Below are 14,188 nucleotides of genomic sequence, written 5' to 3' on the forward strand. Positions count from 1 at the left end.
ACGTTACGACATCGCGCAGCTTTCCCACACAGACATTTTGAGTCAGCTAAATAAAACATTGCCAGAAGATTGCCAAATATGTAGGCTGGGTAAGGGTGAAGATACGAAGTATGAGACTAATGATTATTAAAAAAGACTGCAGTCTTTAAATCTAAAAACCTGAACAATAAGTATGCTAGCCTATATGTTGACCTTTACTTAACCCAATGGTGAAAATACATATTTACATTTTTCCTTTTTATTGATTTATTTAGTCTTTATTTTTTTATATTATTATTATTATTATTTATTGATGCTTTTTATTATTTATTCATTCATTGATGCACACTCCATCTCAGAAGGTGGCAGAAATGCACAATACATTTGCTTACCAACCGACAATAAATCAAAAGAAGAAGAAGAAGAAGAAGAAGAAGAAGAAGAAGAAGACATCCGCCTGCACAGTTAGCGGCGCTGTTTCGCTTAGTCTCTCACAGACTATTTTCAATGAAGGACAAATCATCGGCGTCGTCGTGTTTTATAAACAGTTTGTGACATCTATCTATGATATTATTTTTTCAGACGTTCTAAACAGGTGAGTGATAATGCAGGAAAGGGTAAAACCTTTACAGAGTGTCTCTTTCAGTGGGACTGATCAAAGACAAAAGCATCGTGAGTTAGCTTAAGTTGATCGTATAGAGACCTTTGATGACAATAGTTATGTGGTCTACTTAGGCTGATGGCTGTTTTCGGGAAACGTAGCCCTGCATATTTTACACGAACCTGATACTAGTAAATCTAAACCTTACTTTCACCAATATCTCTGATTTTCAATTACTAAAACTTAATGAAATAACAACATGATTGCAATTAAAAGCTCAAATATGTAATCAAGTACATCACATGCATGGACTGTGTGCCAAAACCTAGTGAAATGCCTACTTATACTATACATAATTTGTGGGCAAATGCATTCTAATCTCAAACCTGTTTAGTTCATCAGCTCACTATATTTTGAGGCAGAGTTAATATGCTTTATGTACTGAATGTTGTGTGCTGTTATACACTGATGTTTTTCTGCAGGTTAGTATGAGTGCTGAAGCTGCAGACCGGGAGGCAGTGACTGGCAGTCGGCCCTGCACCCCACCGCAGACCTCCTGGTTTGAGTTTCTACTTGATCCATCATTACTGGAGCAGCACTTACAGGGCCCTCATCCAGGTATCTTATGCACTAAAAAATGGATCATGGAGCAGCTTGCTTGTAAATGAATTATCACAGTGCCACTCTTCAGACTATATACATATTTAAAGGGTTATCGAAAGGAATCACTTGCGCTTCAGCCTACCCCGTGCTCTCGGAACAGGACACAACAAAAATGACTAACGTTTCGACGCACATGCGTCTTCTTCAGAGTCAAACTGTTGAAGAAGACGCATGTGCGTCGAAACGTTAGTCATTGTTGACTGCCAATAAATATATTAAAAAAATTCTGTGCTCCGGTCCTGCTCCTTGGTCTTAGTTAGACCTTGGGTCCTTGTCCTTAGATATTTAAAGGGTTGGTTTACCCAAAAATGAAAATTCTGTCATTGAGTCCTCAACCTCATGTTGTTCCAAACATATAAGACTTTCGCTCATCTTTGAAAAAAAAAAAAGATCTTTTTTTATAAAATCTCTGTCCCACCCCATAAACATCTACGCAACTGAAACTTTGACGCTTCAAAAAGTTTAGAAAGAGATCGTAAAATTTAATTAATTTGAATTGGAACTATTTAGTCCAAATTTTCTGAAGCGACTCAATCGCTTTATATGATGAATAGATTGAATTTAGGCTTTTATTCACATATAAACATTGATCAGAAAATATTAACAGAAGCTCAACCAAACTTGCTTGATGCTCAAGAATAGACCCTGAAGCCACCGCCATTTGCGCCATGTACAATTTCAGCCAATTTCAGCCAGACAAAAATTTCCAAATTAAGCCAAATTAAGCCATCCGTAAGCCAAATTGAGCCGCCTGCTGATAAAGTTTGGCTGAGCCGGTTAGAATTGTTTGCATCAAATAATAATTCTATCACATAGATACATCCACACACAAAATATATAAACAATACACGAGATCTGTTTTCCCACTGCATTCATAACAGCCAGAGAATGTCTAATTGAAGAGAATTGGCACTGGCTGGTTATTTCCAGGTTCTGGACTGGCTGCAGTAACGCGTCTCTGTCCATGCGGGGGTGCTCGCGGTCGAGTGCAGAATGAATGGGAGTCAATGGGGTTTCACCCCCAGAAATCCACTTTTCTCAGGATGTAATTTGAAAGTTGCATTCAAAAGGGAGGGCTAAGAAAATGCACTCAGATGAAAATTGCATTTTTAAGTTCACTTTTCTGTTCTAAAAATCTGTTAAAAAATGTGATGACGTCACACAATAGCAGAATGCTAGCGTGTTCCGGCCAACAACAGCCTAACCTGTAAGAAATTAAAAGGACATAAGTACTCGTTCATTCGACTTTTGGCCTATAATCTATATTGAACTTGCGGAATCAACAATAAAATCTATTTTGATTTAACGACAAGCAGGTGAAAGAGACACTTTTAGCCGTTTAGCCCCATAGACTCCCATTCATTCCGCGATCACCTCCAGTGGAATTCTAATGGAACTGCAACCAAGATAATACACAACGGGGCTAATAGGAAGTGCCAAGGTTCTCCGTTAGATGGGCTCTGATAACAGCACAGTCTTGTGCTCGTTGCTACTATACACAGGGCTCTCAAGCGTCACGCATTGAGCGTGACAGTCACTCATTTCGGTCTTTTGTCACGCACTCCCGCCACACATTGTATTTCTCACGCAGAAAAACTATTTATAATATATTTAATATGCCGCAGCGCCCAAATTGTCTCTGGCCGCGCCACTCTCACTGTAGAACGCGGCCGCATGCGTCTCCTCTGCTCTCGTCTCGAGCCTGTCACTTATCAGCCTGAGCCAATCAAAAAAAGAAGGGCTACACAAAGGCTAGCCAATCAGAAAATAGCACTATTGTATCTGGGTAAGATTTAACGCAACAACCAATAAAAAAAGCTCTCTCTTGAAGAGATCCTCTTCCAAAAGTTTCGTTCACCTGCAGAGGAAACGAATGGTGCTCAGAGGATCACTTTGAGCAGAGTAAGTCATGATCTCCTGTTTTAATGTTACAACAAATTTACAAATTGTTTGACACAAACAATGACAACTTGACTGCTGTTAGAGAATCATATTTTATAATTATCCTGGCCATGGATGCATTAATCATTGCATCTGTCTTTCAAAGATGTCAGGTAAAAAGCAAACAAGCATCCTCTCATTCGCCCTGAGAGGAAAGCCCCCTAAAATGGCTGGGCTTGAATTGGAGCCAACACCACAAATGATAAAGGAGTTCTCTCTCTCTCTCTCTCTCTCTCTCTCTCTCTCTCTCTCTCTCTCTCTCTCCCTCTCTCTCTCTCTCTCTCTCTCTCTCTCTCTCTCTCTCTCTGAAATTGATTAAATACTTTGTATTTGGTTGAATTGTCAGTGCCATGTGTCAAACACTTTCTGCAATTAATAACAAAAACACTAATAATAATATTATTAATGATGAAACACCCCCATTACAACCCCCCCCCCCACACACACACACAATGTAACATCAAATTTAGCATTTTAATGAACAGTTATTTTTTGTTAACCTTTCATCATGTCTTGAAGTATCGCAATAATATTGTATCGTGAGTTCAGTATCGTGATATGTATCGAATCGTGACATGAGGGCATCATTACACTCATAATAAACATGGATCAACGCACACAGTTGCGGAACAAAGCTGTCAGGAAATGCTCTGAAACAAAGGTGGATCCAAATGCAGTATTTATTATTACCCTGGAACATTATTATTACCCTGCAGTATTTATTATTACCCTGCACCCCCATTCCACCCACCCCCCATTCCTCCCCCAAAAATGTCACTCTTACCTGTCTTCAAAACTTGAGATCCCTGTATACACAGACTCACAGTGAATTGATGACCAATTAAAATTTCTCGTTTTCCGTACAGAAGAAGCAATGCATTTTTTTCTCGCACTGAGGTGAAATGGAAAATATATAAAATATAGCTGCAAGCAGCCATTACCGGGGCCAAGCGCAAAAAGCGGCAACATATGCCAAAATGGCAAGGAGTGGCAGACCAACTGCAGCAAGGAGCAATTAAGGGCATTTTGAGATAACTTTGGGCAAATGGCTAAGAAAATCACATAAACATTAACTTATGAGACGATTTAATGGGTTATCACTTTCTAACAATAGGTGGCGCAGTTACGAAATAGATGTGATGTGGTCAGAGTGAGGTGACAATGACACATGCAAAGTTTGGTGTCAAAATGTGAAGGCATTGCAGAGATAAAGCCTAAATAGTAATTTTGGCAGCATGCCTAAACTTTGATGCTGTGGTATACAAAAACGGTTTTGTCTATCATCGTGCAATTCATAACTTTTAGTCGGCACGGTCTGGAGATGATACGATTCAATTTTCGTGAAAATCGGACAAACGGTCTAGGAGGAGTTCGAAAAACAAGGTTTTTCAAAGAAATAAAGATGGCGGACAGGAAGTTTGGCTGATTATGGCAAACCTGATATCTATGTTTTCGGCATAACCCAAGGAATCTATTTAGATCAGTTTCATTGCAATAGGCAAATTTATTCAAAAGTTATTAGCGTTCTCAGAAATTAATTATAACTTTTGACCAACAGGTGGCGCTGTCTCAAAATCTTTTGAGTACCTTCAGGGCATGCTGCTTATGGCACACACTGAGTTTCGTAATGTTATACCAAAGCATTTGTTTAGTATAGCATTGTATTTCACAAAACTGTATTGAAGTCAATGGGAATTTCACGTTTTGTTCTATTATAGCGCCACCAAGAGGCTCAGTCCCACAATTTTTTGTGTGTGTCCTCAGAGTGACCCCATACATATGTGTGTCAATTTTGGTGAAAATATCTCAATTCGCTTCCGAGTTATAAACATTTATATGAAAAAACACGTAAAAAATGACTGACACATGACTTTGTTTGAATTTTACTACCCCTTACTATCAATATTTTCGCATTTGGGCATTTACATTTAGTTAACAAGCTATGATTCCGTGTTTCTGACGATGGTTTCGTCTCGATCGGAACAACGGTTTTGAAGATATCGCCACGTGTTTTTTTCGCGCTAAATCGCTATGCTACGCCATCCGTGAGACGAAACCCGACATATTTGGTATCGTTGGACTCGGAAACGATTCAGGACCTCAGAAAGATGACTCCCGTGAAAATAAGTGTACCACACCCAAAGTTATAAGCGTTTGAAAAAAAAAATTCACCACTAGGTGGCGCTGTTTCGAAACTTCTCAGGCTTCTTCAGGGCATCGTACTGATGACCCATACCGAGTTTCGTAACAATTCGTTCATGCGTTCAAAAAATACAGCATTTTAGCACATAATTCAAAATGGCCGACAGCCAAAATGGCCGATCTGGGAAAATTGGATATCGGTCGACTCGGCATGATGCCCTGAATCTAACGAGATGAAGTTTATGATTTTTGGACAAACCGTTCAGAAGTTACGAGCAAAAATAGCCATTTTTCATATCTCCGGACCACTAGGTGGCGCTGCGCCGAAACGCAGCACGTAGCCTCAGGTCATGCTTGTGATGACACGTACAAAGTTTGGTCTGAAAACGAGTAAGCGTTGCGGAGATACAGCCTCACGTCTGTTTTTGCAAGCGCTACGTAAAATTAGTTTGCGCGCTTATCGAAAACGGTTATTCGAATCATCTTGAATTCCATAACTTTTTGTCAGCACTGCCTGGAGATGATCCAGTGCGATTTTGGTGAAAATCGGACAAACCGTCTAGGACGAGTTCGCAAAAGTAGGTTTTTTGGAAAATTCAAAATGGCGGCCGTTTTTTTATGACGGAAAATGACGTCATAGGGTGCGATCGAATCGGCATGAGCTCAGGAACAATAGGAAAAAAGAATTTTGTTGATAGGCCTTACGGTTCAAAAGTTATTAGCATAATAAAAGTGAAACTTTGGACAGTTGGTGGCGCTAGAGGGAATGAGTTAGAGACACCAAAATTGGTGTATTTAAAGTTGGGACAGTCCTCTATCAGAATGTCAAACCAAAACAACTTTCCCGCAAACCGGTCTATGGGCTGCCATAGACGCCCAGTCGGAAGAAGAATAATAATAATAATAATAAGAACCGGCACAGATACAATAGGTGCCTCCGCACCTTCGGTGCTTGGCCCCTAATAAAACCCTCGGACACGGACGAGTTCTTCTTTAGCCTCTTGTCTCTCTCTCGCTTTATAGACCTTTCTCACAACTTCCATATTTGTGAGCGGAAATAAGCAATTGTCGTGGTAATCTTCTTCCGCTCCATTCATAACAGATAGCGCCGCAGGCAACTAGTAAGAGTTTGATGCGTACCGATCTTTTTTGTTATTCCCAAAAGCAGCCATATCTGTCGTTTTCATTCCTTCCCTCGTCAGTTCCCTGTCGATGAAGTTAGACGGAAATGGATTCAGGCAATCTGGCGGGATGTTATTGGTCCTGTGATCTTCTGTGCTTATCACCATTCACTAAGTCGTCATTGTTTGTTTATTTTTTTATGTTTTATGATTTGTGTATTTTGAAGTAACGTTAGTTCATGTTCAGCTTTATTAAGATATTTGTATCCAGCGTAATAAACACATAAAAATATACTGTACACCACAATATAAAACAACATAAATAAGAACACACAACAGTGGGCTACATATAAATTTAAAATATTAATATATACCATTCTGAGTATTTAACAATCTTGAGTGTACAAGGGATAAATTAATATTTGTATAAATTGTTCTTCATCTTTGATCGTTCTATAGCAAGAGCAGTGCAAAAAAAATCACTACCTAAGAGGATAACTGTTGAATAAAACTGACAGACTTCTTTCTGGTATTCACATCAAAATGCAGTTTATTTTAGTCCCTAAATATTAATAACTTTCCACACACTCCACCTTCTTACCTTTAATAAACGTATATTGGGAAGAATGAGCTTCAGTTCTGAAATCAATAGTCGTGTCTTTGGTCTTAGGCCCCGTCCACACTACTGCGTTTTCGTTTAAAAACGGAGACCTTTTGCTACGTTTGCACCTCCCGTCCACACTAAAACGGGAAAAACGAAGACCTAAAACGGAGAAGTTTAGAAACGCTGCAGCTGCGTTTTGCGTTTTGAATCTCCGGAGTGCGTTTTAGTGTGGACGAGACAAAACGGAGGAGTTTACAAACGATGACGCAGAGGCTCACGCTCGGCTCTATGATTGGGTGTCATCAGTCATGACGTATCTTTCCCTGATTCGCCAACCACTGTTTACACCGGCGCGCGCATGCCCAGTGTTGGTGAATGGTCACGTGATCCACGTTTTCAGTCGTTTTAGTGTGGACGGAGATAAATTCTAATACGCAGGTAAAACGCTAGTGTGGACGGAGATCGTTTTCGTTTTAATTCTCCGTTTTTAAACGAAAACGCAGTAGTGTGGACGGGGCCTTAGATACATCAGCTGCAGACAAGCATCACCACAGCATTTTACAAAGTTATCAACAACTGGACCATGACAAGTTTACATTTTTTTCGAAGTTTTGAAGACTCTGATCAATTTTCTCTTCCCAGGGTAGGTTTTTCTAATGTGTTGACAGTTGACGGGAACTCCGCTTCCACAACTATTACGTATTTCCGGTTTTTGTGAAAACTCTTTTTCTTCCTCTCTCCTCTCTGTACCCCTCGTCATAATAATAGTCCTTCCAACAACATCCACTTTAACACAATGTACTGCTGAATTAACATTGAAATATTCAAATATAACATCAGCATTAATCATTAGGGCCCGAGCACTAACAGTGCGAGGACCCTATTGAAACTGTTAGGATTATTATTAGGGCCCGAGCACTAACAGTGCGAGGACCCTATTGAAACTGTTAGGGTTATTTTTTATTAGGGCCCAAGCCCTGAAAGGGCGAAGGCCCTATTGTTTTCCTTAGGATTATTCTTTTCTATTATTATTATTATTATTTTTCTTACGACTATTCGGGCACTTTTGGGGCCCTTAACATGCTCGAAAACTCTTGAAACTTTGCACATGGGTCAGAACCCGCGGCCATCAGAGCCGGGCTGAAGATGGTACCCGGGCGTGGCAGGGGGGCTCGTCAGCGCCCCCTGGAATGGGGTCCGAACACTTGGTCCATAACTCAAACACGCTTGCATGTAATAATATGAAACTCGGTACGCATGTTGATCTCATCGTTTCATCTATACCTCGCGCTTTTACTTTTTACCCCAGCCCAACAGGAAGTCGGCTATTGAGGTTTGTTTGTAAAACGCTCGCAATGTTATTTGAAATACTCCTCCTAGAGCTTTGATCCAAATTCGACGATACTCGGTCAGCGTAAAGTGAAGACATTGAGGATGAAAGCTTGTGTGGGGATTTTTGATATCTCGAACGGTTTGGCCGTGGCGAGGAAACGAAATCATGGCGAGAAACGTGAAACAGGAAGTTTGTTATAACTTCAGCATACATTAACTGATCTTGATGAAACTTCAGCAGTATGTTCGCTGTAAGAGGACGATCACATGGATGTGACTATTGTGAGTCAAAGTTATAACGCCACCAACTGGCAGCAGGAAGTGTGTCACTTTCAAAATGCTTTGATATCACCCTTTTATTTTTACCCGATTTGCTTCAAACTTCATATGTATAATGTAAACATACGGCAGATGTAGACCTGTGAATGGATTCTTGATATCTTTGAAACTGTTGCCGTGGCGACGCATCAAACTTTACCCTTCTTTTAGGATGCTTTTAGGATGCTTTTGAGACCCTTAGCATGCTTCAAAATGCATGAAACTCGACAGACACATCACATTTATTAGCCAGTAGACACGTGCAATGTTTCAGAAACGGGCGTGGTGAGGGCTCAGTAGCGCCACCTTTTGACAAAAGTAGGGTTGTTAGTTTTATCTACAGTTACAAAAATCGGTATGTATATTGTACTCCTCGAGCCGGACAACTTTCTAATTGACACTCATTAGCTAGGACCCACAGAAAGTCAGATATGTTTGTTTGAATGTGGTCTTGCTTAATCTGAGCCTACATCTCTGTCTTTGCCTGTCTGTGTATGTGTGTGTGTTTGTAGGGGGAGGGGTCTTAACCATTTCACTCCTGTGTGTATGGCCTGCATAAAAAATAAATGCCTTAAGCCTGGTATTTTTTTAAATAAGTTTTTTATTTTTTATAAGTAAAGGCATATAACCAGTTTAATTGTAGTGCATTAATAGTTTTATATAATTAGTTTATTAATTAAATTAACTTGGTCCATAAACTTGATCTGAAAATTTGGTCCATAAATCAAACACACTTGCATGTAATAATATGACTTGAGTGTTAATCACATCATGTTTTCAGTTTGAATATAAAATATATAAATTATGTAAAAAAAATAAAGTTGATCCAGCTGGAGCGCAGGCTGAGAATAGCGCTGTCATGACTGGATCACGAGATCATCAGTCATGCCCTCTCATACCTTACGCGCACACCACGCCCACTTACATCAGATCACATCAACATGTCAGCCGGAGGGATAACGAGGGTCGTCGTCGCTTTTGGATTCAAGAATTTCTTACAACAAGATGGCAAAAGAACAGCGCTTTGCAAGACATGCAACGTTAAGATCGCGGACAGTCAGATGACAACCTCCAATTTCGTCCGTCATTTGAAGAGCCATTCTGCCCACTGTGCCCAGTAAGTGCTTGTCAATTTGTTAATGTTATCTGGTTAGCTCGTTCGTAGTTAGCTAGCTAATGTAAGTTAAAGGAGAACTCCGGCGCAAAATTACACATTGTTACCTAGTCAACCGTTATCTGAGATTTGTTTTCATGACTGCCGAATGTAAATAGTTTTATCTATAAAAACAGTTTAGCCTATAAGTGACGTCCGACATTCTGCATATTGTGTTATTTTGTTAAGCCCCACTAAAGGCATAAAAAACTGTAAAGCACAATCAAGTTTTCACACTATATTCCAAGACTTCTAAAGTCATTCAATAGCTTAATGTGTGGTAAAATTAATATTTTAGTCTCTAAGTTAAAGTTAACGGAAAGTCATCTCGCCTCAGTCATTCTCCATGCATCAGCATTAGCGCGTCGCGTTCGGTTGCGACAGTAACACGACGACACTCTCTTCAAGATCAATGTTCCCAATATTATACTTTATTTGTAGATAAGGCATAAAGGTCTATGATTTGCATAAAATGACTATCTTGCTGGAGTGGAGTTTATTGCCCTTTAGAATACACTAAGCATTAGTGCTGCACGATTAATTATATCGCAGTCGTAATAGCGATCTCAAACCTATGCAATTATATAACGCAAAATGCCGCGATTTTATATGAAATAAACAAAGTAGGGCTATTAGCGCAGCATCTCTTCTTTTTTGTCATCCTTTGACTAGTGTTACAAGATCCCCCTCTTATTGGTTCAAATGCCTTTTCGCATTTTGCACGACAAGAAGTGAAAAGCTGCCTGTGAGTGCCCTAGATTAGAATAGATGAGACTCGCATAATGCGCATGCACTGACCGTGTGCCAGCCCAGAATAAACAGTTCTCTTTCGAGCTTGAACGAACAATAGCACACACAATTATGCCAAAATGTGATTTTGTCTAGTATCTTCATAACATAAGAAAAGTCTATGGATGAAAAGAGTTGTGCTATGAGGCGCGTGTGAGATCCGCGTCTCGGCAACGGGTGCTCTTAAAGGGCCAGCAGCGAATAAAGCGTTCTTTCAGTAAAGTTAAAAGAACAAAGGGAAATTAGAAAATTACTCACTGATCTTGAGTAAAGAACTTTTGTAGCTTTAATAAGGATTATTATATATATAATTTATGATTCAGGCAGCGCAGACTGTTTGATAACTTTATTCAATTTCTGTACCTGTTAAGACAGGAAGGGCACAGGTAAATATGTTTTTTATTATGGGTTTATGTGGGGATTGTTTGAAGTTCACTTAATTTAAAAGCTGTTATATATTTTTTTTAAGCGTAATAATTTTTTTAAAAGTTGATGGCTTTCAATTGATGGAATCACTGTAATGTTGGTTTGGTTGATGGTTTATTGATCATTATAGGTGTTATCAATCATTTATTGTTGTTGTTCTTTTTAGTTTGAGTTGAGAAATAAACATTAATCTGTGTGTGCATTTTACTTTAGAACCAAGCAAGTTGGACTCATGAAACCATTTTATTATATCGGAGTCGCAAATCGCAATTGCAATATTGGCTCAATAATGGCAATATGACATTTTCCCAAATCGTGCAGCCCTACTAAGCATAGATTATAGATACCATCCCTTCGCTATGTTCTTTTCAATGTGAAGCGTTGCGTGCTGTGACTTGGTGTTGCTTCAAGTGCATCATTCTGCACACGGGATGCGCATGATTGCTTATAATACTTTGGGGAGACAAGGGGGCGTGGCCTAAGGGAATAGCACTCGTGATGTTAAGTGATGTTACCCCGCCATCACTGATACAACCTTTAGCAGTCATGTTTTTGCTTCTTGAGAGAGAGAGAAAGTGTGTGTGTGTGTGTGTGTGTGTGAGCAATGGCGGTTCTAGGCGGGGGCCTGGGGGGGCCAGTGCCCCTGCGACAACAAGCTTGGACCCCCTTGTGGCCCCCTAAATGTGGAGTCAGTGTGAAATATTTTTTTATAGTGTGTCACGCATTGAGCATGACAGTCACTCGTTTCAGTCTTTTGTCTCACACTCCCGTCACACATTGTATTTCTCATGCGGAAAAACTATTAATAATATATTTAATATACGCAATTTCTCTGGCCGCGCCGCTCTCACGTGAGAATCAAGCGCGTCTCGCCTGGAGTTCAGCAGTCGACCCTGCTACGCATCAGCCAATCAAAAAAAGAGAAGTGCTACTACATTGGTTGTTAGTTTTATCTACAGTTACAAAAATCGGTATATACATTGTACTCCTCAAGCCGTACAACTTTCTAATACATAGTCATTAGCTCGGACCAAGAGGAAGTCAGATATTTTGGTCTGAATATGGTGAGCCTCTCTCTGAGCCTACGTCCCTGTATGGCAAGCCCTTTTAACATTTAAAAGCTAAGTTTGCCTGTCCGGAATTTACATTGTAGATATCAACAACGTCTTTCTGTCTAGTCGTTACACTTTGGATAGTTTGTATTATCATTTAAGATATCTGTAACATAATTGTGACTAGTCGAAATGACAGAGTATGGCAAGCCGCTTTAACATTTAATCATGAAAGGGCCAAAGCCTTCGGCACCGCCACCCGGGTGCCTTTAGGTAACTAAAGGAACCGGGGTTGCGGTGCCTCCGGCTTGGGCCCGCCATCGCTGCTCGCAGCTATATTTTTTTTTTATTTTTCTTTTTTCTGCAAAGTAAGTGCCATTTTCGGGGCCGCAACATGCTCAAAAACTCACCAAATTTGGCACGCATGTCAGGACTGGTGAAAAATTTCGTATTTTGTGGGTTTCGCAGATGGGCGGGGCAAAATGGCACGCTAGCGCCACCTAGAAAATTGGAAAAAATTAGCCCCTTGTCCACGTTCAACCTACATGCACGAAATTTGGTGGGGACGTGTATCATATCAAGACGCACAAAAAAGCCTCAAGAACCCATACCCTAAACTCGACAGGAGGTCCGCCATTTTGAATTTGGCGGCCATTTTTGGACGATTTACAGACTCCGTACTTTAACGAACTCCTCCTAGGGATTTAGTCGGATCGACTTAAAATTTCTGCTGTGCCTTCTAAAGGCATTGACGATGTAAAGTTGTGCTATCTGCGCCTTTTCGTCGATGGGCGTGTCCGTGGCGTCGAAGATTCGCCATGAAACAGGAAGTTGTACTAACTTGGCTGTAAATGCCCAGATCTGCACGAAATTTTACACATTTGACAAGAGTCACGCCCTGAACAAATCTACATGCCGACATTCACCCACAGTCATAGCGCCACCTGCTGGCAACAGGAAGTGATCTTTAACGAAGCAGCCCCCGCCGCTTGTTTGACCGACATGTACGAAATTTCTGTGGTACATCTACCATGACCAGACGCACAAAAAAGCCTCAAGAACCCATACCCTAAACTCGACAGGAAGTCCGCCATTTTGAATTCGGCGACCGATTTGGGACGATTTACACACTCCGTACTTTAACGAACTCCTCCTAGGGATTTAGTCGGATCAACTTCAAATTTCTGCTGTACCTTCTAAAGGCATTGACGATGTAAAGTTGTGCTATCTGCGCGTTTTCGTCGATGGGCGTGTCCGTGGCGTCGATGATTCGCCATGAAACAGGAAGTTGTAGTAACTTGGCTGTAAATGCCCAGATCTACACGAAATTTTACACATTTGACAAGAGTCCCGTCCTGAACAAATCTACATGCCGACATTCACCCACAGTCATAGCGCCACCTAGTGGCAAGAGGAAGTGACATTTAACGAAGCAGCCCCCGTCGCATGTTTGACCGACATGTACGAAATTTCTGTGGTACATCTACCATGTCCAGACGCACAGAAAAGTCTCTTGGAGCGATGCCCTAAACTCAACAGGAAGTCAGCCATTTCTAATTTTACCGCCATTTTTGGATGATTTACTCATTACGTACTTTAACTAACTCCTCCTAGGGCTTTAGTCGGATCGCCTTCAAATTTCTGCTGTGCCTTCTAAAGGCATTGACGATGAAAAGTTGTGCTATCTGCGCGTTTTCGTCGATGGGCGTGTCCGTGGCGTCGATGATTCGCCATGAAACAGGAAGTTGTAGTAACTTGGCTGTAAATGCCCAGATCTGCACGAAATTTAACACATTTGACAAGAGTCCCGCCCTGATCGAATCTACATGCCGACATTCACCCACAGTCATAGCGCCACCTGCTGGCAACAGGAAGTGGCCTTTAACGAAGCAGTGTGGCAAATGCACAGCCGCACTGGCTGAGCTGCAGAAAATGAAACGCGGCCGCCTCACACCCCGACGTGCTACAGGTGCGAGGGCCCGCCCATCGCTGCTTGCAGCTTTAATTTTTTATTTATTTTTTTTTATTTATTTTTTCTGCAAAGTAAGTGCCATTTTCGGGGCCGCA

The 14,188-nt window shown here is 40.8% G+C and overlaps 1 protein-coding gene across 2 annotated transcripts in view; it reads left to right on the forward strand.

The window, feature by feature from the left end:
- Positions 1 to 412: 412 nt before the first annotated feature.
- ints8 (integrator complex subunit 8) overlaps positions 413 to 14,188 on the forward strand; it is a 170,227-nt gene continuing 156,451 nt past the window's right edge. For both annotated transcript variants that reach the window (XM_039654282.2, XM_089122728.1), the window contains exons 1-2: positions 413 to 574; positions 1,063 to 1,198. In XM_039654282.2, the coding sequence (XP_039510216.1) occupies positions 1,069 to 1,198 (130 nt within the window). In that variant the 5' untranslated portion in view covers positions 413 to 574; positions 1,063 to 1,068. The remainder of the gene's footprint in view (positions 575 to 1,062; positions 1,199 to 14,188) is intronic.

This window comes from Pimephales promelas, chromosome 18, assembly GCF_988280905.1.
Source record: "Pimephales promelas chromosome 18, fPimPro1.hap1.1, whole genome shotgun sequence".
NCBI classification, from domain to species: domain Eukaryota; kingdom Metazoa; phylum Chordata; class Actinopteri; order Cypriniformes; family Leuciscidae; genus Pimephales; species Pimephales promelas.